General features: G+C 43.3%; 2 protein-coding genes and 2 long non-coding RNA genes across 6 annotated transcripts; 2 read left to right on the forward strand and 2 right to left on the reverse strand.

Annotated features, from left to right (window-relative positions):
• LOC138139518 (uncharacterized) lies at positions 1–3,222 on the reverse strand. Its single transcript, XR_011162319.1, has 3 exons — positions 2,521–3,222; positions 849–2,473; positions 1–588 (listed from the first exon to the last, which is right to left on the reverse strand). It is a non-coding gene; the product is annotated as an uncharacterized lncRNA (long non-coding RNA).
• On the forward strand, positions 1,879–13,663 carry LOC138139472 (meteorin-like protein). Its single transcript, XM_069059760.1, has 5 exons — positions 1,879–2,021; positions 10,251–10,508; positions 10,566–10,705; positions 10,928–10,984; positions 12,731–13,663. Exons 1-5 carry the CDS (start codon positions 1,900–1,902, stop codon positions 13,066–13,068), a joined length of 915 nt encoding a protein of 304 aa, XP_068915861.1. The 5' UTR covers positions 1,879–1,899; the 3' UTR covers positions 13,069–13,663.
• A 1,267-nt stretch (positions 13,664–14,930) lies between these two features.
• Positions 14,931–24,978, reverse strand: LOC138139442 (UNC93-like protein MFSD11). 3 transcript variants are annotated; one of them, XM_069059731.1, is made up of 7 exons: positions 16,992–17,069; positions 16,687–16,940; positions 16,457–16,633; positions 16,136–16,404; positions 15,661–16,088; positions 15,405–15,549; positions 14,931–15,232 (listed from the first exon to the last, which is right to left on the reverse strand). In XM_069059731.1, the coding sequence occupies exons 1-7, from the start codon at positions 17,052–17,054 to the stop codon at positions 15,210–15,212; spliced, it is 1,359 nt and encodes a 452-aa protein (XP_068915832.1). In that variant the 5' UTR covers positions 17,055–17,069; the 3' UTR covers positions 14,931–15,209. The 3 variants fall into 3 exon arrangements, with proteins under 3 accessions (XP_068915832.1, XP_068915840.1, XP_068915823.1); XM_069059739.1 differs by lacking the exon at positions 16,992–17,069 and adding an exon at positions 24,784–24,978 and having other exon boundaries at positions 14,931–15,549; positions 16,687–16,856; XM_069059722.1 differs by having other exon boundaries at positions 14,931–15,549.
• Positions 17,710–19,075, forward strand: LOC138139526 (uncharacterized). The gene is made up of 2 exons (XR_011162323.1): positions 17,710–17,960; positions 18,019–19,075. It is a non-coding gene; the product is annotated as an uncharacterized lncRNA (long non-coding RNA).
• Positions 24,979–26,065: the final 1,087 nt, after the last annotated feature.

Here is a 26,065-nt window from a genome sequence, read left to right on the forward strand (position 1 = left end):
GTTTATGAGTCTTTTATTGTAATGTCGCAACGGTAATTGTAAAAAGACATTTTTAGTTAAAAAGTCTATTGTCGATGGAGAAACTTCAGACTGTTGTTTGGCCTTGGGCGACGACAAAAATTGTAGCCGATTGTTGTCAGAAGAAAAACAAAATTCATTTTGGCATTCACAAGACGTTGCTTGACTGCCGAAAAACGAGGGGCTTTAAGATAATGGATTTAAAAAAAAGGCACAAAAACAAATGTGTCGTTTTCAAAGAAAAAATGTTCACAATGTTCCAGACACTTGATTGCTCTTCTTCTCTTATTTTCAAAAATGTTTTGCCACATTGTCTGACCAATATTGCGTCAGTAAAATGTAATTTCTTTCTGTAGTTTTTACACTGCCATCTAACTCATCTTTAAAATATCCAAATACATATTACAAAATGTTCGTGGGTTGCGCTCTATCCATTCCTTTAATCTTCAACAACTTCCTCAGTTTTTTTTCTTTATTTGTACTTTCAGCAAGAACAGATCTATCTAATATAGATTACCAAAGATTTACCTTTTACAAAGCTGCACCCTTTGAGCCCCCGTATCTTCAAATCTGAAAGATAAAGAATTTTTTTAATTATCTTTCTCATTATTTTCTAACATGAGTTGACATTGCCCCATTGAGTTGTTCCGCGAATTTTGGGACACCCGGTATAAAAATCTGGTTACCCCCATTGCCAAAACTGGTATTAACAGATCTACTACATATTTCAATAATAAAACATTACAACTATTCCAGGGATGAAACCATTTTTATTGCGTATAAGACAAGAAAGGGAGTTGTTAATAAAATGGTTAGTTATACCTACTTACCACAATAATAACCAATGTCCTGCACGACACAAAACTCTTTTGCTCTTACTCAAAACACTGAATTACTACCTTGGTGAAAATGAGCAATGAGAGTTGCAATGTGACAAGTGTGAGCTGTCAAATGTCAAATTTACACATATGACATAATTCAGTCATGTACTGAACCTTTTAAAAACTGTACAATTCACTCAAATCTACTTTTTTTCTGTAGCGCATTAGCGACAAGCCCGTATAAGTAGTGAGTCTTTTTATATGGAAACTTTTTTGGAGGGTATTAAAAAAAATATGTACTTGATAAGAAAATATTTTGAAGTTTTTTTTTAGTGTAAAATCAATCAGTTTTTTAGTTTTTAGTTTCGCTTTTTGTTCCATTCGATCTATTAAGTCAGTTTCCAGTGTCGACTTTTAAAAATTAAACTTTGTTTCATCCCATTCGTTCACCCGTCGGCATGTTACGGCCATCGAGAACCATCTGACAAATTGTACTCTAATATTTACCGTAATGACATGTTATTCTATGGAGGTGGTACCACTGATCACAAAAGTCCCTATTCTTCGCAACGCATGGCTACCCATCATTACCTACATTGTACCATTACAGGTGTCCCACAATCTTTCCGTCAACCCCGTCCGGAGCCACCCGAAATTTCGCCTCAGATTTGCGCATCTTTTTCTCCGTCAGAAATCCCTGTGATATTTCAATAAAACGCCACGAGCCACGTCATCCATTAACTCCAATTAAAGCTCCTCGCTATTTTCGCTCCAACAAATCACGAAACCATTCCAAACAACGTAAAAAGACCAAACCCACACATGCATGCACGTTAACCCCCGAGCCATCCCGCTCGTGAAAAGCTCCAACAAGTGGGAGGCACCGGTCGGCCGTCTCCGGCCCTCTCCGTAAATTCAAACCACTTGTTGGTCCACCGCCGACCAGTTCAACTCAACTCAGTCGACGTTCAACTGTTGTTAAGATAGTGCTACACCGCAGTGGATTTGTTTACGTTTTTGCGACCCGCAGTGTCTCTATTATGGCATCAAGTGAACTGTGATGTGGTTTTTCGTGAAGATGTGGCCTCGGACTTTTCCCATGGATTATGTGATCGTCTCCCTGGCGGTGGTGGGTCTCGCCTCTTCGGCGATAATGGGCGACGAGTGCGACTGGACCGGGAGGTAAGTCCAGAATGACCCATTTCGCGGCACATCTGATCGCGCGACGGGATTTCGGCACATGTGCGCTTTTTTGCGTGAGAGCGCCTCTCGGTGGTGCTTTCTCACGGCGCTTCCAGGATTTTCGCGAATACGGGGAAAGGGTCGGCGCACATGCGAGACGGAGCAGCTCCAGCGGTGGAGTCGGTGGAAGAAGTGATCCGTGGCTGGCGTGTTTGTCTCAGCACGAGCCGTGGGCTACGTAGCCAATGACATGTAAATTATATGAACCAGTCCTCCGCTGTAATATGATGATTATTATTCGAGTGCATGCGGAGCGAGGCTGCGACCAGCGGCGGCGCGGCCATCATCTATCGAGGAAAAAAGACGAAAAGGCTCGCATGCCTGCACGATGTCAGCGCTTCTCGCTTTGTGCCGGAAAAATCTAACGTCGTTTCACTTTCGGACCGAGACACCTGAAAAATTCAAACCTAATATAAACTCGGAGGGTTGTTTTTACTACCTGTTCTCGTTCGTAGACCTGGCCGCCCTTTAACTGCACCACATCGAACGAGGTCTTCAGCGACAACTTGCCAAACCTAACCTCAAAATGTCAATGACAAATTTTGATTATTAGATCGGTGAAATGTCACTGTTGCTAATTTGCGTAAAAATAAATGCCTCGCTGTTCACACAGTCGAATAAAAGAGAAAGGATTCGGCTGAAAATTTTAACAAGAACAAGTCCACAAATTATCGTCTGATAGATACGCAAGAATAATTTTTTTGGTTGAAAGTCGGCGACACTCCGAGTCGGGGAATCGGAATTCGTGAGAGACGGTAGTCTTGCCCTGAAAAATCTTAATTAGTCTCTTGATTACTTCTTCGAGCTGGAATTACTGAAATTGTGACAAACTGAAACCGTCAAAACACGGTTGACATTTCAGGGCAACCGTGGCCTGCAAGAAAAAATCGCGTCGCGACCCGTCTCGGTCGCCGTATCCAAAGAACTTACACAATCGGATATTGCACAAATATTTCGCAACGGCCGGCTCGTATTTGTGGAAAAGTATCACGTTTTGTTCTCTTATTTCACGATTATGACTAATCACCCGTGATCGGATTTTTTTCTCACGTTTGCAGAAATAACAGCAACTCGTGTCGATTCCAGGCACGCACTAAATCAAAATTAATTGCCGGTACTCGCCGGGTCAATACCACACCGAGACGACACAGGTGCGCTTCCCTGTCATAATCCATAAAGTCTTCATTACCCAGATGTCAAGTTGGCAGTGCGGCAGGGACTTTATGCGCGGCGCGGGTCAGCCCTGATAAGCCGCCTGATTGTTTACCTGTCAGATGTCATTGTCTCAACGTGATTAAGTCGAGCGTTATCTCAAACCAAGCAAATATCCAATATCCGACTTGTGTTGACTCGACCTGAATCAGTACCTGACCAGCACAGTACACTCCAACAAAGCCTCCTCTGTCTTTTTGTAGTTAACATAATTGCGCTCTTGAAGCGGACCAGATTGGTCTTGGTTTAATCAAGGAGCGTCTTTAATTGAGAGCAATCTGGTTTAATTCCGACTGGAATCGCTACGGGGTTGAGCATGTTGCGGTAAAAAGCGGCGAAGAGCGGCGTGGGTCGTGGTGCTTCCCACACAAAGACTCCACTCTTACCTCGGGGCTTTCCACTACACGCCAGACTAAAATACCTGACGGTCGGTGCCGTAATAAATAAGAGGCGATGCCTTTTGGTTGGTTCGACGGTCACTCCTACCCCACTTAGTCGAAAATAAATACAGCCCAGGATTTTATTGCCGAGGGGTGGCCCGTCAATTTTCACCTGTTTCAAAGGGCCGAAGCGAAAGTCCGATTATCGAATGGACCGCGATGTGACAACAATCACGCCCATCGGATCAGCGCTAGCGATAATGAGAAAATTGCCCTCGAAGGCCGTTTACATTTACATAATTAGAGAAAATTTAGCCATAAATTACTGTAGGACGTCTTCAACTGCTGGCGTTGCGTGGGACACGTTCCTCAACCGAACGATCGTGACACTTGTTTTCGACAATCTTCGAGGAAACGGAGGTGAAGCGTGGAGAATCGTAACGGGGCCGATTCCCATGTGTGAAATCTCCCCGATTCCAACAGGTGCGCCGGGAGGTCCACCTGGCGGCGAAAATTCGACGCAGCTACCGTGTTTATCTCCGTAATCGATGTACAAAGACATAATCTCTTCACCAAGTCCATAATCTTCACAGAAACGCTTTTACAACCTCACTTTTTTTATTCTCCATGTTGGTTACAAGATTTAGTGACATTTGACAGTTTTGACAGGTGTCACCACTGTTGACGTGTTGACTGTTGTTGTTTACTCCAACAAAAGGTCAGAACCCTGGAAGATAAATACGAGGAATCAATCCACACAGGAAGATGTCAAGTTTTATTTAACCACAATTGCGCATTAACATGTTCGCATTATCTTTTTCGGCGGTCTGGTACTTGTGATTCTAGAAAAAGATACGGAAAAGCATATTTGCGTAATCTCAAATAATAGATATCTTTGTCTGATTTACGACCTTCGAAGCTAAGCGCATTGTGCACGAGATTGCTTGGGAGATTTGTGGGTTAAAAGACCTTTCCGATCGATATTTCCCGCTCCATTTGCGGGTCGATTTGCTGACCATCACCCCATCACGATAATGCCCACGATGACTGTTATTACCATCGCCGATATGGATCACAATAAGCGAGAGTGTTTGATAGTTTGACGGCCACGCCAGCCTAAAAGCTTTTTTATGGGTGTGAAACAGGACCGGCTCTTGAAATTATTTAGACAACATTCGACCCGCCGAAGAACGAACCCTTTGTCTCTGGCCCAACCGAAACAATAACACCATTCAGGTGATTTACGTGGAGGCCTCGGGGCCGGAATAAATCGCTCCCACCTTGACTTTTTATAGATGCACGAAAGTAATTGTCCAGATTGGGCACGAGCTCCGATTTGGGCCTATTTTGGGCACAATTTACCTTCGCAATTACTCACTCTGTCGCTGTTGATGCGTTCTTCGAACCTATTTACATAAATATTATCGTTGTGTATACAGAGTGTTGTATTGTTGAACAAACTGCTCGTTTCCGTCGACATCTCGTCAAACGCTACATCGGAATGCCATTGTCTTCGATGTTAATATCACCGTGTAATAAACCTCGCATTATTTTACTACGTTTCCGATCCGAAAGAATCGTCGTTCGTCGGGCTCGTGCTTTGAAAGCAGACGATGCACTTCTTACACCGACAAAAAACGACGACTTTTTCGTTTCCAAATCGAAAATGGGACCGGTCCAAATCATTAGACCCATTGTTATGGATATGCAGAAAGCTGTGTCATTATGGGTGGAACTGTCTCTCTGGTCCATCATTAATATCCCTCCAGAACCGATTGTTCTCGAGGCCTTGACCAGTCCAAAGCCAGAACTAGATTTTCGATTAGCATACGGATTTCTTATTGATCTCGAGGGGTTGGGCGTCTACCGTGGACAATGCATACGTGGGTTGCGAGGGGCAAGGCCCTCCGTGACACTAGGAACCCGCTCGACAATAGGCGTTGCCTTATAAGCGAGGACATCGCTGTCGGACACCCACGCGATTCGACAAATGCTCCACTTTGGAGGTACAGGGCTTCCAAGGGCCCCCACGTACAAAGCCGCACACCCAGGAAGACGCAAGTGGCCCCAGCTGCACTTTGCACCAAAAACAGCAGCACTAGAAGAGAAACATTAGTGGCACCGAAGAGTTGAAATCTCAATTGAGGAAGCAGATCTACTTTTGGTTACTTGGGAAGGTTCTCAGGGTTGGCACTAGACCCCACTCTTCATCTGTTTATTATACTGCAACTCTGAGTTTGTTTACCAAAAGGTTGACGTAGTTTTATAACTTTATACATGTTTTATTACAATAAATGGAAAATGACAAGTGTGAGCTGTCAAATGTCAAAAACAAATCCAGAAGGTGTTCGTGCGTCATGAATCACAGCCAAGTACGATGCAAGAAATAAATGTTTTATTACAATAAATGGAAAATGACAAGTGTGAGCTGTCAAATGTCAAAAACAAATCCAGCCAAGGAGGAACTTTAACAAGTTTGTCATTTTGCGTCGACCGCAGCCTCAACTGGCAAAGACCGCAGCATCCACCGCGATTAAGAAACCGCAGTCGTCGTCGGTTCGCCAACAAAAGCACAAAACCGCCGTCACAAAGCCCAACTAGATCGCACCAGAACTCGATCAGAATCCCGCTGGGATTCGTCAAGAGCCGCAAGTTCAGTGGCTCTTCACGAAACCAGGAATTCCTCCTGTCGACCAGATGTGGCCCGTTCGTTTTAAATTTAGAATCGACGGTTTTACCGGAAAAACTGCGCGAACGCCGTCGACTCGCAAAAATTACACAGGTAACGGTGTGTCCAGTCACGCCGACCCCGGGGGCTTCTCCACCTCTCCCGCGCCGCCAATTTCGCGATCTTTTGTAGCTTGGTTGCAGCGACGAGTGCGCTGCAGGTGCAACATGTGTCGGGGGTGTCTGGACTGGTGTAATCCGACCCCGACTCGTCTCCCGCCAAAAGTAAATCACGACCCTCGACTCGTGTTCCGTCAAATTTTAACGCCGTTTTATAATTCATCGATTGTTGCGTGTTTACGGCCGCCAACAACGAAAGAGCGCCTCGTGATGGCCGCCTAATCGGTTTTATTGTCTGAAATTTATTTGACGGCCTTCCTAAATGGGAAACCGTTTTACGAGATAAAATTTCGAAATGTCCGAGCGAGCCGCGTGTGGCCTCTACAAGCGCGACGGTAACGTCCCCATAAAATCGAAGAAGAAGAACCAGGCCACGGGCAAATCTAACATCGGACAAAACACGCTACAGTTAGGTTTCTTCCGCGGATTTTTTGTTTTTCATCTTCGTGTCAGTTCTATCAGTCCCAATTTTTTTGTGCCACTCTACGTGCATCAGTTTTTCTTCTTCCTCGTGTCCCAGTTCCACTACAGCGACTTGGGAGAAAAAGAACGGGAGTTGGGAGCGACCCCTGGCTCACTCCAGTCCCGCAGACCGACTCCATTTTCACTTTTCGACTGTTGGAACTCGAAGAATTTGGTTAGAAACGGAATCCCGTTTGCTTTGCATATTTATGAGTAAAGTGATCCTTCGCGCCGAATCGTCGACCTAGGCGGTGTGTTTCGCCCCCACGGACTAGCATTCCAGAGGCGGCTTTCGCGAAACCGCAACAATGCCCTTTTGCCTGTTGAGCTGGACAAAAAAGGCACCATTCCATACTCGTATACGAATACAAAACGAGCACTTAACCGCAACCATATAAACGGAATAACATGCAGCATAATCTAACAATAAAACCGTACACTAATGACTGTACGACCGCACCAAAGCCATAACGTATCCACGCGATCGTCTTTGTCCGGGCCGGGTTTATGCCGCTTTAAAACGTTTCGATAGCTCGAAAAAGGCTTAATGGATTCGTGATCGGATCGTTCCCCCCTCGAGAACACACGCGCCGTCATCTCGTCCTTATCTGGGTAAATGTCAGCCGGTTGGACGCTTGCTTCGAAAGTTTCACGTCCTCCAAAAAGTGGAGTTTCGGGCCGGAGTTTTTTCGAGAGGGGAATTTTAATGCGACCGACGGAGGCGTTAGCGTGGCTAAGTCGCGATCCGAGCCGAAGATTCAATAATTGTCTGCACAAGACAAGAAGACGGTGACTGGACGAAAACCAGCCAGGATCATTTACTCTCCGAATGGTGGAGAGTTACTCAGCACAAATCCCGAGATTCGACTCCGCCGACTATTAAAAAATAAATTGGTAAATCGTGTGGGCCACGACTTTTCGATGCGGTGCAGCTCTGGGCAAACAGAGTAATTGGCAACAGTAGGTCTCGACCAATCGACAACTGGTCCGGTCACGTGCCCGTGTTGCGATTGGTCGAACGGTACATTCGAGCGCCCTCTGCATAAATGTCAGACCCGACTTGAGTAATTATCGCCTCCGAATTAGATAAAGTGGAGACAACGCTGACCTCTTCCTGGTTGTCATTTTTGTCGATAAGTCCGCTTTCGCTATCGCACCGGCCGTAAATCACGTCGTTCCCTTCCGATTGTCTTTGAACTGCAGGTCAACGTTTCCACACTTTACCTGAAGAGCGACACTGTCCCTCGCAGGTGTGCGTACTCTCGGAGCAATTTGAATCCGGGTAATGACGACCGGTCCGCAGTGAGACGTCTCGGATCTGGAGGGAATCGTCGTCAGAACTAGTCCGGCTTGATGACACTTGGCCTTCGGGGTGACCCTTCGCGGGGATTTTCTCGGCCCCCGAAGTAAAAGTAGTCCAGTTTCACCGAGCACGAGATAATGGCGCGGCCACGCCCGATCTAACAACATTCTATCCGGTTCTGAGTGCAGCGCTGTTTGAAGCAATTAATTAAAAAGCGATCGAGGCGAGATCCGGATTATTTCGGGCGGACACCTGTCGTCTCCGGTGCCATCTTTGACCCTCGCCAGTGTCGAATTGCGAGTCGGGGTTTATGGTCGCGTTCGGGGAATGCGGGGCCCGCTTTGGATGAACCAGAACAGTTAAAATACATCATCAAACCAGAAACTCCGCTTCGGTATGAGTTACACACACACCCGTCCGAGATATATAACAGATTTGAAATGTTATTCAGATTTGACTTTAAAATGTATGCAAAGCAGCCTCGGCGAGGATTGCGTTTGAACGTTGCCGAAGTAATTGCAAATCAGACCACATGCCGGAGGCCAGATAGAGACGGCCTAAGACGGAGGTTATTAGTGTCGGCGGGATTGTGTCACTGTGGCGTCCTCGGGGGTGGTTCTTCCTTCTGAAAACAATGTGACGTCACCGCCCGAAAAAGTGGGTGTGCGGACAAAAACTGACTCACCAAAAACAACTACTTTTTGTGGTTTTATCGAACCAGTTGTCCCAAAATGTCACCACGTGGAATTTTCTTAGCTCACAGTCAATAATCTAATAAAATTGTCGAGCCGAAAGTGGGTCAGCTGCAATGGTACAAATGTGACAGTTACGCTATCCATAAACGTCATTAGCCATAAAATGCATGTTAGAAAATTGGTGCAGTGTGCAGCTGTTCTAATAAATATTTCCTGGAAGTTGAGCTTTGATTACATCATGATATTTAACAGGACACGAGCACGATTATTTGGACTGTTTTATCCCAGTCGCAATTAGAGAACGACTGTCCGATACGGATGACCGTAAAGTGTGAGGTTGTGCTCGTTTAATTTTTACCGAGTCTCGTAAGCTTCAAATTGAGAGATAAATCGCGGTCGGAAGCGACGAAAACATTCGTTAGTTTGGTGGCTAAATGAGTCCTTCACCTGTCCCGCTACCAGTTTTTCTCCGACGGTGCCAAACAGGACTTTTTCCATAATCCGGGTTTAGGTTGGCACCAGCGCCAAAACAACAAAACAGCTACTTTGACGTCTCGTGTCTAGATTTCGCCGGTGGGGCCCAACGGTGTGTTCGATTTTTCGCGTGCTCGCGATTCATTACCGCGTTCACATGCCGGATCGAAATTAAAATCAATTCATCTGTGATAGATTGCAGTATTGATCCACGGGAGCGTTAATATGCATAATCGAGTTCGCAGTGCCGTTAGACGACGGTCCCTTGGACCTGGCTCTCGTTTATCCGGGCCAGACTGTTTTTGTCCGAGTAACAGTTTCATTATTGCGAATAAATCGACCGTTTTCACACGCAATTAAACGGACGTGTCGTGGTCTTTTTGCGCGTTCGGTTCCGTTAAGAATGCATTGAATTTTAAGTGAAGGGTTGTAATTGCAAGAGCGGCGGTTGATGAATGACACCGGGAATTGGGTTAACGGCGATCCGGGCCTTCTTTTATCGTCCCTAAAAATCGTAATTACAATCATAAACGTCAATTCCGAGATTGGAATACCGTCCGAGGCGAATTAAATCGGGTCCGGTCGGAATGGGGAAATCGTTTCTGGCTAATCATCGATGATTACCGCATACCAAGTGTGCGGTTCGAGCGGACAACCTTTACGGGTGTTTTAATGGTGCACCGGAAAATTGGGGCCCGCCTGACAAGCCCAGTGGCGTGCGGATTCCGCAGTGTCACTTGTCAAAGCCCGTGGCGCCCTCTACGCCATCTTTTCAACCCTTTTCTTTCTGTTGCAGCGGACTGAGCCCTTCGTCGACGGGCCGTGGCGTCACTCCCGTCTACCTGCGCTGCTCGGCCGGCAGAGTGACGTGGCTGTACCCCCGAGGGGCCCTGCGGGTGCTCCTCCGCCTGCCAGGCCAGGACCGCGAATTCCGCGCCTGCATCAAACTCCACCCTGACGAGAAGAGAGAACCCGCGGCTCGGCTGTTCCTCGAAGGGCCGAGGTCGCTGCTGCCGCTCTACGCGACCGCCGACGGTGGGAATAAAGCCATCAGGTTGGTGCCGCTGTCGGACTCACGCATTTTTCCACAGATAACATCGTTTAATTACAGGTGTTTCAACAGCAAGAATGGCCAAGCCGCGATCTATGTGGAAGCCGCCGACGTCGACGCGGTCACCAAGAGGGTCGCCGAATTCGAGTACGACCTCCAGGCGCTGCCCAAGGGGGTGCGGGGGTTCGACCCCACCGAAGGTGAGTCGGTGAAAGTGTACAAATAAATTGCAAATAAAGAGAAAATCGAAAGTATTGTTCCGATAAATAATCTTGAAAGTGGAGATTGACAGATAGGGGGCGCTGTTTTATTCAATGTGGCGTGGGATTGTGGAAACTAGATTAAGTACTACCGTTAGACGGGTGAAAGCGGTAGTGATTAAATCGGAGGGATTTTTGCAAATTTTATTCTGTTTTTTGCAGAGTGTCGACCGTGTACTAGCGAGGAACTGGCGCACGCATTCTGCACCAGCGATCTCGGTAAGTGTCATTAAGCATAGCGGAAAGGGTCCGGAAATGCTGAAAAGCCACTGCATTAGCGCTAGTTTAAAGTTAATTGTTCTAATTATCGCACGCTAATGGCCGCGCGTTTGACGTTTCTCGTCGCTTTCAATTAACGCGGAAGAAACGGCGAATCGGTAATGACAGTATTCCGCGACACTTGATGATTTAATTCGGGGAAGAACGCGCAAGAAGTCGCTCGCCGGATTAATCTGATTAAGAGATTGCGCGAGAGAAAAACGAAATTTAATGACAGCTGTGACAGTTCCGCGGTGCTGCCAACCCGATGCCACAAAAAGCGAGATAATCGCGGCGGCATCAAGCCGCCGTTTGGTCACCTTGTCATTCGAAAATCACGAAAGCGCGAAATTCGAAAAAGATGGAAGAAGACTCGAGCATCAAGCAGTTGCAAGATTTTTTGGCGACCGAGAGGGAGAAAGCAGAGTTCACGGCGCAGATCCACGAATTCAGCGACTTCTGCTGGGACAAATGTGTTCAAACGACCGGCAATAAACTCGACAGCAAGACAGAAACGTGTCTGACAAATTGCGTGAACCGCTTCATCGACGTCTCTCTCTTCATAACGAACAGATTCGCCCAGCTATTGGAAAAAAGAATGAAAATGTAGTCCAGTGACGATTGCAATAAAGGATGCAGCAAAACCCGCCTGACGACTTCTTAATTATCGAGATCTCGCGTTTACACGTCTAAGTCGTCCAGTCGCGCTTTTTGTCCACGTTTTAGTGTGTCACGTGAGTTGGGTGACATGTGTTCCGTCCGCGGTCCGCTCCCCAACGACACAAAATCGCCAGAGCTGTTTTGAACAGCGTTCAGTCCGCGGTCCGCTCCCCGATAATTTCTTCATGCAAATGGAACTGTTTTTAACACCGATCGCGATTATCGCGAGCGTCTCGGTGCATAAACCACGACCGTAATGCTGACCGACGAAACGGTGATCTTGCAAGAGTCGTGGTCGACTTGGTCCATTAATGGATTTTTTCCAGCGCCCAATTCCGGGTGGTCCAATTAACCCCGACATTCTTAATCGGAGTGTTTTTGTTTTTCGCCACCGAATCCAGCAAGAGACGCGCCCGGGGCGCCCATCGAGACTCGATTACGAAAAGATGGTAATGAGACGTCCGCGGCGGGGCTTGAATAAATAGCGGCCGCGAGGTGCACTTCTCGTGGAGAGGAGTTCGAGCGGAAAGAAATCGCACGCGAGACCACCGCGAGCCGGTTCAGTTGGAGCCGACGCCCACCGCCGAAGTCGAGACTCCTGGCGCGAGGGATAAAAATGCCGAAGTGCGGCTCCGCCGACGCTCTTTGTGGCGAATTGGATCAGTCGTGCCGCCCACCGCCTCCGAGAACAATGGCTCTTAACGGAGCGCATCGACGGGTGATACGGCGCGAAATGCGAGCCTCTAATTGCTCATTGTTTGCGTTCGAAATGGATTTCTTCCAATCAATCGAAGATCGTTGGATCTCTTCCGTCGATCGGGGCGCGCTCGCCTTTCGAGGAACGCCGGCCAGTATTTGCCTTCGGATACGGACCATGTCACTATTTACCCGAGATAAAAACGATTCTATTTCTCTTAAAGCCCTCGACCGTAGAACAAATACTAAGCGAGCTGTTGACTCAGCATTACTCCTTATCGCTGTTTAATGTAGATTATGATTCAGGCGCGCCCCGGACATTTTTTGATCTGTTTCTGTTTGTCCGTGCAGTGACCCGGGGCATCATCCACGGCGTGGAGAACCGCGAGGAGCTGGAGGTGTCGCAGATGTCGGTGAAGGTGACGAAGCTGATCCGGCACACGGCCGACGACGCCTTCACCAGCGACTCGAACGCCATCCCCGACGAGTCGGACGACGCCCTGAAGGAGGTGACGCTGCACGTGGCGCAGCACTGCGGCGTGTCGCACGGCCTCGGCGAGTTCGTCTTCATGGCCAGGCGGAAGCTGGGGGACCTCACGCTGCAGTGCGCCCCGCGCCTCGAGGACTGGGCCCTCCTGGTCAACAGGCTGTCCGAAGAGGGCAAGGCCCACTGCGTGCTGCGCAGCTAGCCCCACCAAAGTAACTTAGTGCGCTTCTGTGATCTGTACATATGCGAGGACTCGAACGCGACGGTGCTTAAACTTAAGCCAGATTTCAGGGACGCCGTGCAATAAATACTTGGCAACATTGACCGTCCTGGAATGATTCGCTGGTGGTTTTGTATATAGTGTGCTCCACATTGGAGCTTCGAGTGTCTTATTCTGTAACTAGATCAAGCTTCATAGAGTTGTGGTCATCATTGAATTCCTGGTGCCAAAATAGCCGCTTTCCACTCTCCCTCTCTCCCCCTCTCTAACCTAATTTAATCCCGTTGTACTTGTAATTACTCTAAATGTATCTTAATCGTGTACATAAAGTATTCTTCGGATCTCACATTAGAATGTGTTATTTCGTGTGGCCAAACGACACCTCGCTCTGTTCCTAAACGCGAAAATCTTGGCGAGCTCTCGTTTCGTCACATTCTATCATAGTTTAAAGATAATCTGTTGCTTAAAGATACGAATGCCATAATCGTCTTCTGTGTGGACAGAATGCTGTGATATGTAAAATATTTTTTATTGAATTGTATTGTTTGCAAAGAATATATGAATTTTAAATCGACAACACACTCTTATTTTCCCCTATACTCCGTTCACCGTACAAGAGGAACCCTATTCCGTCGCTAAAAAGTTTGACGTTCACTGGTCACCCACTTTCAAGGCGACCGTACTGTAGATTCTTCGATCTATGGCATGAGCCACGCCAAAGGCGCATCCAAGACAACGCATTAATGGACCATATGCTCGTGCTGATTCATAGATTACGACAATAACAGTAAAAAATAGTTCCTGGTCTGTTTCCAGTCGAGTTTATTATAACTGGATGACAAAAACCGCTTCCTGGTACGGATCGAGATCATCAAGCGGTCCATAATTGGTTCAATTGCCACAAATAGCGCATTTTAGCGCTGCACTCGTGCACACTTGCGCTTGTTTTAGATGTGATTTTTTTCTTGCAGCGACTTCCTCTGCAGCCAAGGCGCTTCCGAATGACTGTTGCGTGTGAATCAAGCGATGGGAATACACAATTGTTTTATTACCACATGTGTCGATAAATCTTGTTTTGAAAGTGTCTGCACTGAGCTGAAATGTGCTGCGAGGAGTTCTGGGAACGCTTCGCTTTTGCAACGTGAGGACGACGCGGTGGTGGTGGTGACGGCGAGAAGCAACAGAAATAGTTCGGTTAATTGTGAGAACCGTTTCAATTTGTGGAGGCAGAGGGACAGATGGCGACTTAAAAAATTACATATTACATTGAGGCGCAACAAGGAGGAATCCCAATGAATGAAGTTGATGAACGCAACTTAATTGCGACCTGACGAATGATGCACAAGACTTAAGCATCAGGCAAGGCAGTTTTTACGTTTTTCGTTCCGTCTTGTTTGCTTCTCTTATCCATATTGAGTCAGGTGGTTACGATTAGGAATGTGTTTGCATATTTAAATAACAATGAAATTAAAGCATTTTGGCGCATTTTAAATTATTTTTGAGCCAAAAGACGGCCACAAGTACAAAGTAAAAACGAAAAATTAATCACAATTCTTATTGCTTCCTAAATGTCATTGTTGCAGAACTAGGGGCGACATCTGGTGAACGAAACGCTTTTATCGGTTGATAAAGAAGAAACCTTTTCACAACACAGAAAACTGTGGCAACATTGCACTGCGATTGCACATTATTACTTATCAATTACGTAAATATTGATGCTAATTGACGAAACAACTAAAAATAATGTGCAGACACCGATTAAATTACAACAATTTCATAATAATTTAATTTTCTGTGGTGGTGTATTACTGGTTGTGTAACTGACAGAAGTGACGAGTCAAAGATGGTGGATTGTTAGGTTTTATTTTAAAAAATATACAATGGAATGTTTGATGGCTTTAAAATTAGATAATAACAACCGTAAAATTACCAAAACCTGACTTGTATCACAGCTTCCATCACTATTTACAGAAAAAGTTTGTGACAACGGCGCAGTAAAATATACATATTTACAAATCTTGACCAATGAAGAAAATGGCAACAAATTGAAGTTTGTTCAGTCTCAGTATAATTTTTCCATCACAGATAAGTAAAGGAAACCATTTTTGTTGTCACCAGAAACGTCAATATTTCGTCGTTGGCTCATCTAAATCGGATTGATTATTAGGACGCTTCTCGGAAGCAATAGTGAAGGGAATGCTTCTTACTTGTTAATACTTAATATTACGTACAAAAAATTATAAATACTCGTTCACCTCGCACCTATTTGGGCACGAAATCGTCAACACTCCCTTCACTACTCGCATTATCATGCACACCTTTGGCCAAGGCCTGTTTTTTGGCTTTCCATTCCACTAGGACGAAACTGGCGGTGCCGCAGATGGACAAGACGAGAAGAATGCCCAACTGGCCGTAGAGAACGAGGGCGGTGGAGTAGCCGAAGCAGATGGCAGCGGCAACCGACTGAAAAAAAAAGACGTTGTACTTTTCCAATTCTCGCCGCTGGACAATTCCCCATTTAAAACGTGCACAGTTTGACAGATGCCTGTGTACTTCTCGACCGGCCAAACGTACCTGCGTGAACTTGAAGATGGCGAAAGCTGAGGCGCTGTTGTCCGAATAGACTCCGCCGAGGATCGAGTAGATTTGCGTGTTGAAACAGGAATCGCCGAGACCCAGCAAGAAAGAGCAGAAGATGGCGAGTTCTTTGCTGCTGGTGATGATGGCGTCCTCTGGGGTGTCCTGCAAGGGGGAGTTGTTCGGCAAATTCAGGAAGATGAGGAAGAAGCTGATGACGTGGAGTACGAATCCGGCGATCACTATTGGGTCGCGCCCCCACTTGATGGTCTTGGCTCCCAGGATGCCGAAAGCAGCGCCTCCTACCACCTCTCCGATCCCGATGAGGATACCCGACAGGCCCACCAGCTCTTTGCGGCCGTCGAACTGCTCAGTGGCGCCGATGCAAGTGCTGTAGACCCCACTGAAGAAGCCCAATTCGATGCCTGCAACGAAAAATCAGCTTCGTTCCCTCCCGGACTCGATCACGTACCCGTGTAGAAGAAGGTGATGGAGAGGAAAAGCATGTCCTTGGTGAAGAAGAGTTTGATGGCGCCCTTGAGAGCCTCGAGGGGTCCCTGTTGGATCTCCACCGGCGTGTCGGTGTCGGTGTTTTTCTTCGGCCTCGGGAGCACTATCATCACGACCAGACCGGCGATGCCGATTCCCGACAGCGTCCAGATCACCACGTTGATGGTGTCCATGTCGATCATGTCCATCCCTCTGAACTGGAAGTAGACGAAGAGATTCCCGATGAACAAGCTGCGGAAAGAAGCGTCGTAAGGCGGGAAGTGTTGACAGTTTGCGAACCGACCTCAGCTGCAACAGCGCCCAAAAGATACCCGAATTCCTGGAGACCGTCGCCTGGGTGGAGTTCAGAGTGAGGTAGTTGCCTTGACCTGTCCATATCACCGCGGCTCCGCAGCCTATGACGGCGCTGGCGAAGTACAAGAGCCAGGTGCGCGGAATCAGGAAGCTCATGATGAACAGTCTGGAATTTGGCGTTAGCACGTGGGATGCTGGCGAGCTTTGCGAGATGCTTACACGTAGGTTATCCCCCCGATCAGCATGGCGAAGTTGGGACCTATCACGCTGATCACGGATGGGGCCCCCCAGTTCAGCACCGACATCACTGCGTAGATTATGGACAGGCTGACGTAGCCGTCGCCCTCAAAGTCCGAGTCGCCCTGTTTTATGCTGCGGATTATGGTTTGCTGCAAGAGAAGGCAGAATTGTTTCACTTTTGATAAAACAATTTTTCGTTGATGGGAATGATGGGAGCAGCAGAGACAACAAATCTAAAAATAGATTTTTTAGGCACCCTTAATGGAAAAGATAATTTTACGTACTCCAAGCGGCCGAAAAGTAACTCTTTTTCGGACGCACTTTTTCGGACGCTGACATGGCGCCATCCGTTCGTCTGTTGTTAGTAAGCTAACAACGAAACCGACAAAACCGAGTAAACCGACAGAAAACAAATGAATATTTGACAGTTAAATTTATCCAAAGTATTTTATTTCCCGAAAAAGTGTTGTATCGTTTATTTCTGGTGCTTATTTGGTGCATAATAAGAAAATGAACGTTCATATAAGCGACAGCAACAGCGAAAATGATGAAGAAAAGTCTAATACAACAGCGAAAGTGATGAATAAATGTTTAATACGCGACCAGACATCGCAGATGATAATCGCACTAATTGTCCTGTCACCATAAATTATGTCAATAAGTGATTGTATTGCAAACAGTAAATTTCTCGTTTTGTTGCTTGATAAAAAATACTATAAAAAAATCATTAATACGTATTAATAAATTTATCTACTATTTGAAAAAAGGAGATACAAAATAAATTTGTAATTTTTCCAATGATGTCTTTTGCTTTGTAGTTCGTGCGGTTGCCTAAAAAATTTAATGAGCACCTCTGCCAAAAAGTGCCTTTTGTCCTCGCCTGTTTTCAAGCCTCGGCTGCGCCTCGACTACAAAACCCAGACTCAAACGAAAAGGATGCCCTTTTTGGCCTTGATACACAATAGTATATTATATTATAAGTGATAGAAATGCATCATTATACAGGGTCTCTATAAATGATTGTCTGGTCAAGCCAGCCTTGGAAAAAAATTTTACTGTTCCGCTTTTTTGAAACCGATGCCAAATTCTAGTTCGTTTTCACGGTCACTTCTGACATTAGTGAATGACGTTTCGTTTGCGTTTGTCAGTCGAGTTTTGGTTCCTTATATTCGTTTTATCGCAGTTAATCACAGTTAATATACACCAAAAATCTGTATTTTTCAATAAAATTGCAAGTACGTCCGCTTTTAGAGGTAAATACACTGGCAAAATTTTTGAGGTTATGCTTTAATGTTTTATGTTTTATTTTAGCTTTATTTTCTTTACAATGGTTTATTCTGTTGAACAGAACACGTTCATTGTTGTTTTTTAATTTCGAAATGGAAGGTTTAGTAATGGGGAATTATCTGTTTGTAAAAATGAATTCCAGCAAAATATCTGAACAACATTCAAGATGATTGTTAACTCACATTAAGCGAATTGTGAACAGATTTTTAACAATCAGAACAATTAGCAAGGGTAAATCATAAGGATGACCACCAGTATCTGATGAAATACTCGAGGATTTGAAAGAAACGGTGGAAAAGACTCTACAGATATCCATAGCCTGTTTATCTTAACAATCTGGTGTACCACGAAGTACTTGTCACAAAATCATTAAAATAGGGTACAACTGCATCTTTATAAAATTAGTGTTGTACAAGAACTCCAACCTGCAGATTATCAAAGTTGTGTTTAATAATGTAATCAGTTTGAAAATCACCTCAATTTCATAATTTGGAGTGCTGAGAATCCACACCAATTTGTAGAGACCCCTTTACATGTTTTGAAAATTGGTGTGTGGAACTGTGGATAGCAGTGTTGCTGTACCCTTAACTAAGAAATGCTGCAAAATATTTTTGAAAATAAATGAAGAATTGTCAAGTGTTTAGAAGTTAATGGGGGACATTTTCAATCTATTTTATAAAAAAAATACCTATTTGTTATCGTTATTTAGTGTTGTAAATTATGTTGTTGAATACATTTGATTTTATTGAAGAACCAGTAAGACTTATTTGTCCTGAAAAACACTGGTATTTATATTGAAAGAAAAAATGGGAGTCAATACCATATTCGACAATTCAGTCTAGGTCGTATTTACCACTAGCATAAAACAAGAAATGTGAAAGCACTAAAGCAGACAAAATGGCAGTACATATCAAGTATTGTATTGTGGTATACGGGGACAAGGTGTTCTCAATATTTATCTGTTTGGATTTGTTCTCATACCAATTCCTGTACAGTGTGTGGCGGTACGATGGGGGCAATAATTGTTCCCCTGTTGGTGTTGATATTAAATAATAAATACATTAATGTTAGCAAGAGTAAAGCACAGTTGAAACTTGTCTCTGGTTAAAAGCCAACAACCTAACCTGAAAATGTGACATTCATTATTTGCCGAACAAAGCGGCACATTCAAAATTTGACAAGTTTCCATGGCTGGCTGGACCCGACAATCATTTATAGAGACCCTGTACAAGAGTGAGAATTTTGACCGACGAGTGCGCTTGCGCACGAGTGGGACACTTCTCACGAGTTTCATAATGGCATTTCGATCACGTGTGATATACGACGTTTTATCTTACAGGTGCAACTGTTGCAAAAAATCCAAGAAATGAAGTTTCATTCAAGTAAAATGACAGCTGTCAAATTTAGTAACTTGTGAGTAATTTATGTCAAGTTAAATGGCGGCTGTCAAATTTACTCACTCGTGAGTATTTTATCTCACTTGTGATTAAAATTTGACTTCTGTCACCGAAAACAGTGGTCTAAGGTAGCTCAAAAACTCCACCTGTAAGATAAATAACCATTTTCTACTACCTTTAAAGTGCCACATTTTGCACTGACAAATAGTGCGTAAAACGTCACTTTAAATACGAGTGTTCATTATTAGTCACGACTTAATGTCCATTCGGACGTTTTCGACACATTACAACACGCTGGAAGTTTCTTTAAACACGGCTTGAATTTTTTGGATACATATTAAGTTGGTAATTTGTTTCTTGTTTTGTTTATTTGGTCATAGAAAATAGTATATTATGATACGAGTCTTATAAGAAGTATTTTGTCCTTACGACTCAACTCATTTTTCAAAATTTAACGTTTAACGAGACTTATTATCTAATCTTGAACAGTCTCTTCTGTTGGTGCGACTTTCCCTCAATGTTTTAATACTTTCAATTAATATCCCATTACCGAATGGTACCCCAGATAAGGTCGAGACCAGCGGACGCCTGTCCGAGTGACAGGACAATTAAAAAAAACATTACGCTCACACAAACCGAACACTTTCACTCGTTCTATAAAAAGAACCCAATAAACTGAAACCCCGATCTGATTCCTCAGCGTCTTGGCTCGTGTGGGAGTCCCAAAAACATTTTTTATTTGCGTGAGCCTCAATCCTCGCTTATCGATCATGTGGGACTTCAAAGCCCCAAAAAAAAGCATTAATTACATAAAAATGCAATTAAGACAGAAAATATGAAAGTTTTATCGAGGATTTTTGTTTTCACGGATTAGGACGAATACGATAATTATCCAGATAAAGGTATTGGCATGTGTGTTAACGAGCAATGCCAGAAAAACAAAACAGTTTCGGATTAGGTCGAAATTAATTCGGTTTCGCGTCGCAGTAGTGAGTCAATGTCGGCCTTATCTTTGGCCCTTTGTTATCTCGCGGGGATGTGACGTCACGTCACACCTCAACCGCGGCGACGTCACAATCAAAATGGCGCCGAAATCAACCTGTCCCGTTTTGACATTTGCAAATCGATTAAGATTTCGCAATTATCGCCGCAACATCGCAAACCCATCAACTGACCGAATTGCGCAAACCGATCCAGTAAGCCGCTTTCTTCGAGATCTTTATTACCGACCGAAATGTCAACTTTGCGCATACTTAAAAAATGAAAACTTTCGCGTCCCACGCCTTCATTTGAATAACGTTCTGGTACTCTTTTGGAAAAAATGCGCCGCTAAAGGTTATCCAGATTTTAGCGCCGCGAACTGTGTCAATGACTCCGAGATAGCCCGAGACGCTGCTAACCCAATTTTCTCGCAATACACAATTTTTGTCGTTTGTGGTCAAGGTTTCGGTGTCACCCTCCAGATTTACGGTCTTCTCGTTTTGGAATTTTATCGCTTGCGAAATTTATTGTTATTGATCGAATCAACCTTACAGAATTAATTGTTATTATGGTATTACTTGTGGATCATGAGATAATGACGTACGTAAGCGATTATTTTAAAAAAATTCGATTAGTTTATCGATGAAATTTCGAAACACACCTCCCTGTCAATCTGTAATCTTTATTTATACCTGCTAGCGCTAATCTAAACAATTACAAAAATTTAATTAAGACTTGGAGGTTCAAAGTCATGTCGGTGATAACATCTCGCGACTAGGTGACAGATCAAAGATCTGCTGGTGGGGAGAAAAAATTCTTCTCACCTTTGCCTTTTTACTCGCTTTTACGAGCGCCGAGGCTCGTAATGCGAGAAAAATTTCAAAATCAAGTATTTTGTTGAAATGGAGTATGTTAGTAGGGAGAGGCCTCGAGTCTTGACACAGTTTGATACACAGAATAATCTGTTTTGCTAAAAAATTCCTAATGCATGTAAGTGGGCAATGTCAACTCTGCGAGAATAAAAATCCAAATGGAGAATAAATGCAGAAACATTAATACAAATAAAAAATACAAAAACGCTCGACGGGCAATTTTTGTAATATTTTAATAACCTTCAAAATCGTTGTAAAGGCGGAGTTGACGTAATCTGCTAAAAAGTAAATTGTAAAATAAATAACAACACAATTGTTATTAGTATATTTATCTTAAATAGTTGTAATTTTTTAGAATGATTGCCTTGGAGATTTATCGAAATATCTTAATCTTATCGTTTAATTCTGGTCCTATATTTATCCATTCTTTCTTTTTTTTTTGAGGCATGTCAAAAAAATTTCAAGGTTATAGAAATATGTCAATTTACGTCTTTGCTAAATATGTAAACTTTTTGGTACAATGATCTCATTAAAATAAAAATTCACTCTTATGCAGTATGTCCAAAAGTGACCATCAAAGTCGCCTTTGAAATTTTTAACGCCTGTCTTGCTCTTCTTTTCTTGTTTTTAACCTCAAAATTCGCAAAACGTAAACCTTGCAAATTTAAGTTACGATGTACTATTGCGGGCAAAAAAAGTGGGACATCAACGTCATTGTCTTGACTTTTAATGTGAAATAACCCTTATCTGATTCTAACCCTACTTTAAATTGATTGACGTTATCATTAAGTATTGTAGGTTGTAGGAAATGGTTGTAAGTAAGCACGTAGTGAATATTTATTTAATGCAAAGTCCCAATCAAAATCTACCTTTATCAAAAGAAGTGAGCATTTGGAAAAGGAAAATAGGAGTATAAAATAAATTTTTAAACTGTCAGCTGGAATAGTGTCAAAAAAAAATGACAATAAAGCTTGAACTACATCGAATTTACAAAACTGACAGAAATTTGATGTCCCACTTTTTTTGCCCGCAATAGTACGTTTATGAATATAAAATATGACAACACTGGAGACTATAACAACTGCAACATCGCTATGTGACGTTTGTCAAAATTTATTTAACAAGTATGTAATTTTAAAAACAAAACTTAATTTTGCTTTTGCATAAAAAATTATCATAAAACTGTAGATTTGTTTTATATTTTTGCAGTTGTTTCGAGCAACTTTACCTTTACCCAATTAATCTGCGTCTGAATGAATCTACGAGTGACATTTCGATCGTCACTACTACCCAGAATCCAAAATCAAGGTATTTGATCAGAGTGCAAGAATCTTATCAGCTTGTTTGCATCGAAAAAGCCCACAAGTATTGTTCGCGAAAATCTATAAATGTATTCTAGATCAAAAAGTTTCATTGATGAGTCAGTGAACCAAAAACAAGGTGAAATGTAATTATAGACGTGAACTAACGCCCGCAACAATTACAATTTTCCAGATTAGATGTGTCGATTAGGGAAAGATTGATTGGAGCAGAACAACAGAATATTTCCACAATTACAAAATGTTTACGCTTTACAAACAGAAGCAACAATCGTAGGAAAATGGGACAGAAATCGGTGCCTACTATCGTGGAAGCGTGCACCGCGTCGCACAAAACAAACGAAATCTAATCGCACATAATAAATATGGAAATGATAAAAATTCATTACCGACACGTGACATTGAACGCACCAAGCGTAAAAATATTAATGAAGAGATTATTGGGAAACGCATTATGATTAGATTTGGACAAGGCTTTGCTTTCGTGCAATTATCGTTTGCTAATTAATAACTAAAAAAACAAAAAGACAGATTGACACGCCGCTTATCAAAATTATTGAAGAGAACACTCTTTGATACTTTTGAGTTTGTGGCAAACATTTGCAGATTAATTGCGTTGTATGTGCGAATAAAAAAAAAAATAATTGGAATGTTTTCTCTCAGTAACATCCACACTTATCAATAAATATTTTGCTCTGATTGATAACGACTAATAAGGATAAATAAATATCGAATAAAAAACAGATAGTGGACGGAGGAAATACCACCAGCATTGACATCGATTTCGGTGTTATAAATAAAGAAATTGGATCATCTCTTGGAAACGTTAAGATCAACACCAGAATCAGCACAATCAAGAATTCAATTTTTTTTACACTATTATTCTCTCCTTTGACATAAACACAATTATTTTGGGTTTTTAATACGTTATAGCACGTTCAAAGGAAAAAGTACACATCACGTGGTGTCCAGCTTCACGGACTATCACGTAAATCATAAGACCGCCCATGTACTTCTCGATTTGGAAGTTCTCTACTTCTGTAAGGAAATCTGGACATCTCAAATTACAGTTATTTTCGGCACACCTAAACATATCAAAAAAGTTTCAGCATCATAGGAGTCAAATATTATAGGATTTTTGTACAGCTTTTCTCCATTAGAGACTTGCCGATGGAGCAGCCAGCAATACGTTCAGATCTGAGTCTTGTGGCAAATGCATGGGCGAATCTCGCAGCTTCTGCAGATTGGAGCACCTAGATGTAACCTTAGTAGAGACGTTTATTTTATTGTTTTTTTTTTAATTATTATCTTGTCAATAGCTTCAACAAGTTTCATAATGAAAGTACGGCGAGGTTATCACACTTTTAAGATAGTGAACGTCTTCTAAATTTATTGCTCGAGTACGAAAATCGCATGACCAACTTGTCAATTATCTGTCATTCTTGACATTTGAAATTTTATCAAAACCTACTAGAGTTTCTAATGAATGAATTTTTCTAAAAACAATCCTAGTCGCAATTAAAGTGTGTCGATAAGAATCATTTTTAATCGTTTATTATTCTGGATTTGCAACTTTCAGTTTTATGACGTGGATAAAACATTATTGTTTTATATAGTATCAATTTTCCGGCGATTTTCAATAAACAATAATTGTAAAGGGATGCGATAAAAATCTACTTTATCTTTACAAAATAGAGCAAACAAATAAACATCTCATCCATTGTTAAAATATATTAATTGAGATACAATCAACACGGATAATATCGATGATAAGACTGAGATATTCGTGGTAATAATTAGAAGAGCGATCTAATAAAAAAATGCGCGAGAATGGCCGTTCGGTCCGCACAAAGCGCAAATCTTGGCGTCGCCTTTGCAGACTTTCACTGTGCTGCATTTCGGGTCCGCCGAAAACGAGCAGCGCAATAATTTTTCAATTAAACTCAAGGCCCGCGGCGCTCTCCTAATTGCAAAATTTGTATTCCCGACATCGAGAGTTCGAGACACCGGAAGACATTCTCGCTCTCGCAGTGGGAGTGTGCGAATTCCACTATCTGCAAGCACCGGACGACCTTTGCGTCGCTCCGTCCGCAGCGAAAACACCAATTAACTCAACCGCTGAACTTGAGATGGGCTCCAAGTTCAGGAGTCTCGCCGTAAATCCCCCATCCGCCACTTTCGAAAGGTGGCGAACGTGCGCGCGATTTTTTTACTACTTACTTGGATGTTGCCCATGGTCTGGAAGGCCGTGAAGACCAGCATGAAGGCCAGGCCCAGGAGGATGACGTTGAAGAGGCGTCTGTCGAATGCCATTTTGACCGATTGTTGTTGTTGTTCTTTGATGAAGTTTTCGGACTGGCACGACCATTCACTTTCGTTCCAATTGTTTATCTGGTTTGAAATTTCTACTTGCGAATGGTTTTATAACACCGGTGCTGCCGTCTCGTGGTCGTAGCCTCACTCCGACCGATCAGAGGTGATTATTACGTACAATTAAGTGCGTTTGGAGCCACTAATTCAGGTGACGGGATTGTTTCTAATTGTCGTCATTTTTACAACGGTCGGGGTTGACCGGGGGCGGCGCAGGAAACGGAAACGGGCTAGAGGGCGCCCTTCGCCGGTGCGTCTCCACTCTGCCATTTTTTTTAACAGTGTAATGCAAAGCACGCGAGCCTCTTCCTTGAATTGAATGTCAAAACTATTCGTTGTCTTTTTATCACGAATAACCGCACGCTGGTAATAGTAACAACAGTCCAAGTGGCGACTCCTGGCGGAATCCGTTTGGTACAACATCCTGTGATTCCCACTCCGACTTCCGTAAAGATCATGCTTTACTTTTTCTGATTTCACAATGGAGAAATTAATACTCGACCTGTTTGCGAAAGGCAAATTTGGTACACCTACGATTATTGTATGGTGATTTGGACACCCGTTGTCATCATCATTATCATCAGTTGCTCAGCAAATATTTGTGTTCGTTCCCCGAAAACAATTGCATTAATGCCACAACAAACCACCCACTTGGTCTAGATTTAAAAAAATCTTCAACTTGGACGTTGCTGATGGTCATAAAAGCAGTACAGAAATCAACGTGAAGAAAATTTTGTCAGTTTTTTGCTCGTTCCAAACAATTAAATTAATTCCGCAAACGCTCGGGTACCACCCACATGTTCCAGATTAAAATGGGTCACGCACTTCGATGTTGCTCGTGGTCTTGGAAAGAAATAAAGTTGAAAAAAATGACAAGCCCACAAAGACAACATTGACACATCGGTCTACCATTTTGAGTGGAGAAAATTCAAGAATATTTGCTTCAACTGTCACATTTTGGCAAACGTCACACAAGTAAGAATGTTGTCGATAGATGGCAGGACGGTAGATTTGGGTTCAAAACCATCCACTTTCCCCTACGCAGTGTTTTTCATTCTGAAAAAGAGATACGGAACCAAGGTCTGATAACCCAGGACATGGGAAATTACAATAATTAATACTTCGTACATGT

The sequence above is a fragment of the Tenebrio molitor genome, chromosome 1 (genome assembly GCF_963966145.1).
Source record: "Tenebrio molitor chromosome 1, icTenMoli1.1, whole genome shotgun sequence".
In the NCBI taxonomy this organism is placed as follows: domain Eukaryota; kingdom Metazoa; phylum Arthropoda; class Insecta; order Coleoptera; family Tenebrionidae; genus Tenebrio; species Tenebrio molitor.

Coding starts and splice junctions, on each gene's coding strand:
- LOC138139472 (XM_069059760.1), top strand. CDS start 1,900: ATGTGGTTTTTCGTGAAGATGTGGCCTCGGACTTTTCCCATGGATTAT. Junction 2,022..10,250: donor GAGTGCGACTGGACCGGGAG/GTAAGTCCAGAA, acceptor TTTCTGTTGCAG/CGGACTGAGCCCTTCGTCGA. Junction 10,706..10,927: donor GGGGTTCGACCCCACCGAAG/GTGAGTCGGTGA, acceptor TGTTTTTTGCAG/AGTGTCGACCGTGTACTAGC.
- LOC138139442 (XM_069059722.1), bottom strand. CDS start 17,054: ATGGCGCCATGTCAGCGTCCGAAAAAGTGCGTCCGAAAAAGAGTTACT. Junction 16,941..16,991: donor TTACTTTTCGGCCGCTTGGA/GTACGTAAAATT, acceptor ATCTATTTTTAG/ATTTGTTGTCTCTGCTGCTC. Junction 15,550..15,660: donor CCATCTTCAAGTTCACGCAG/GTACGTTTGGCC, acceptor TTTTTTTTTCAG/TCGGTTGCCGCTGCCATCTG.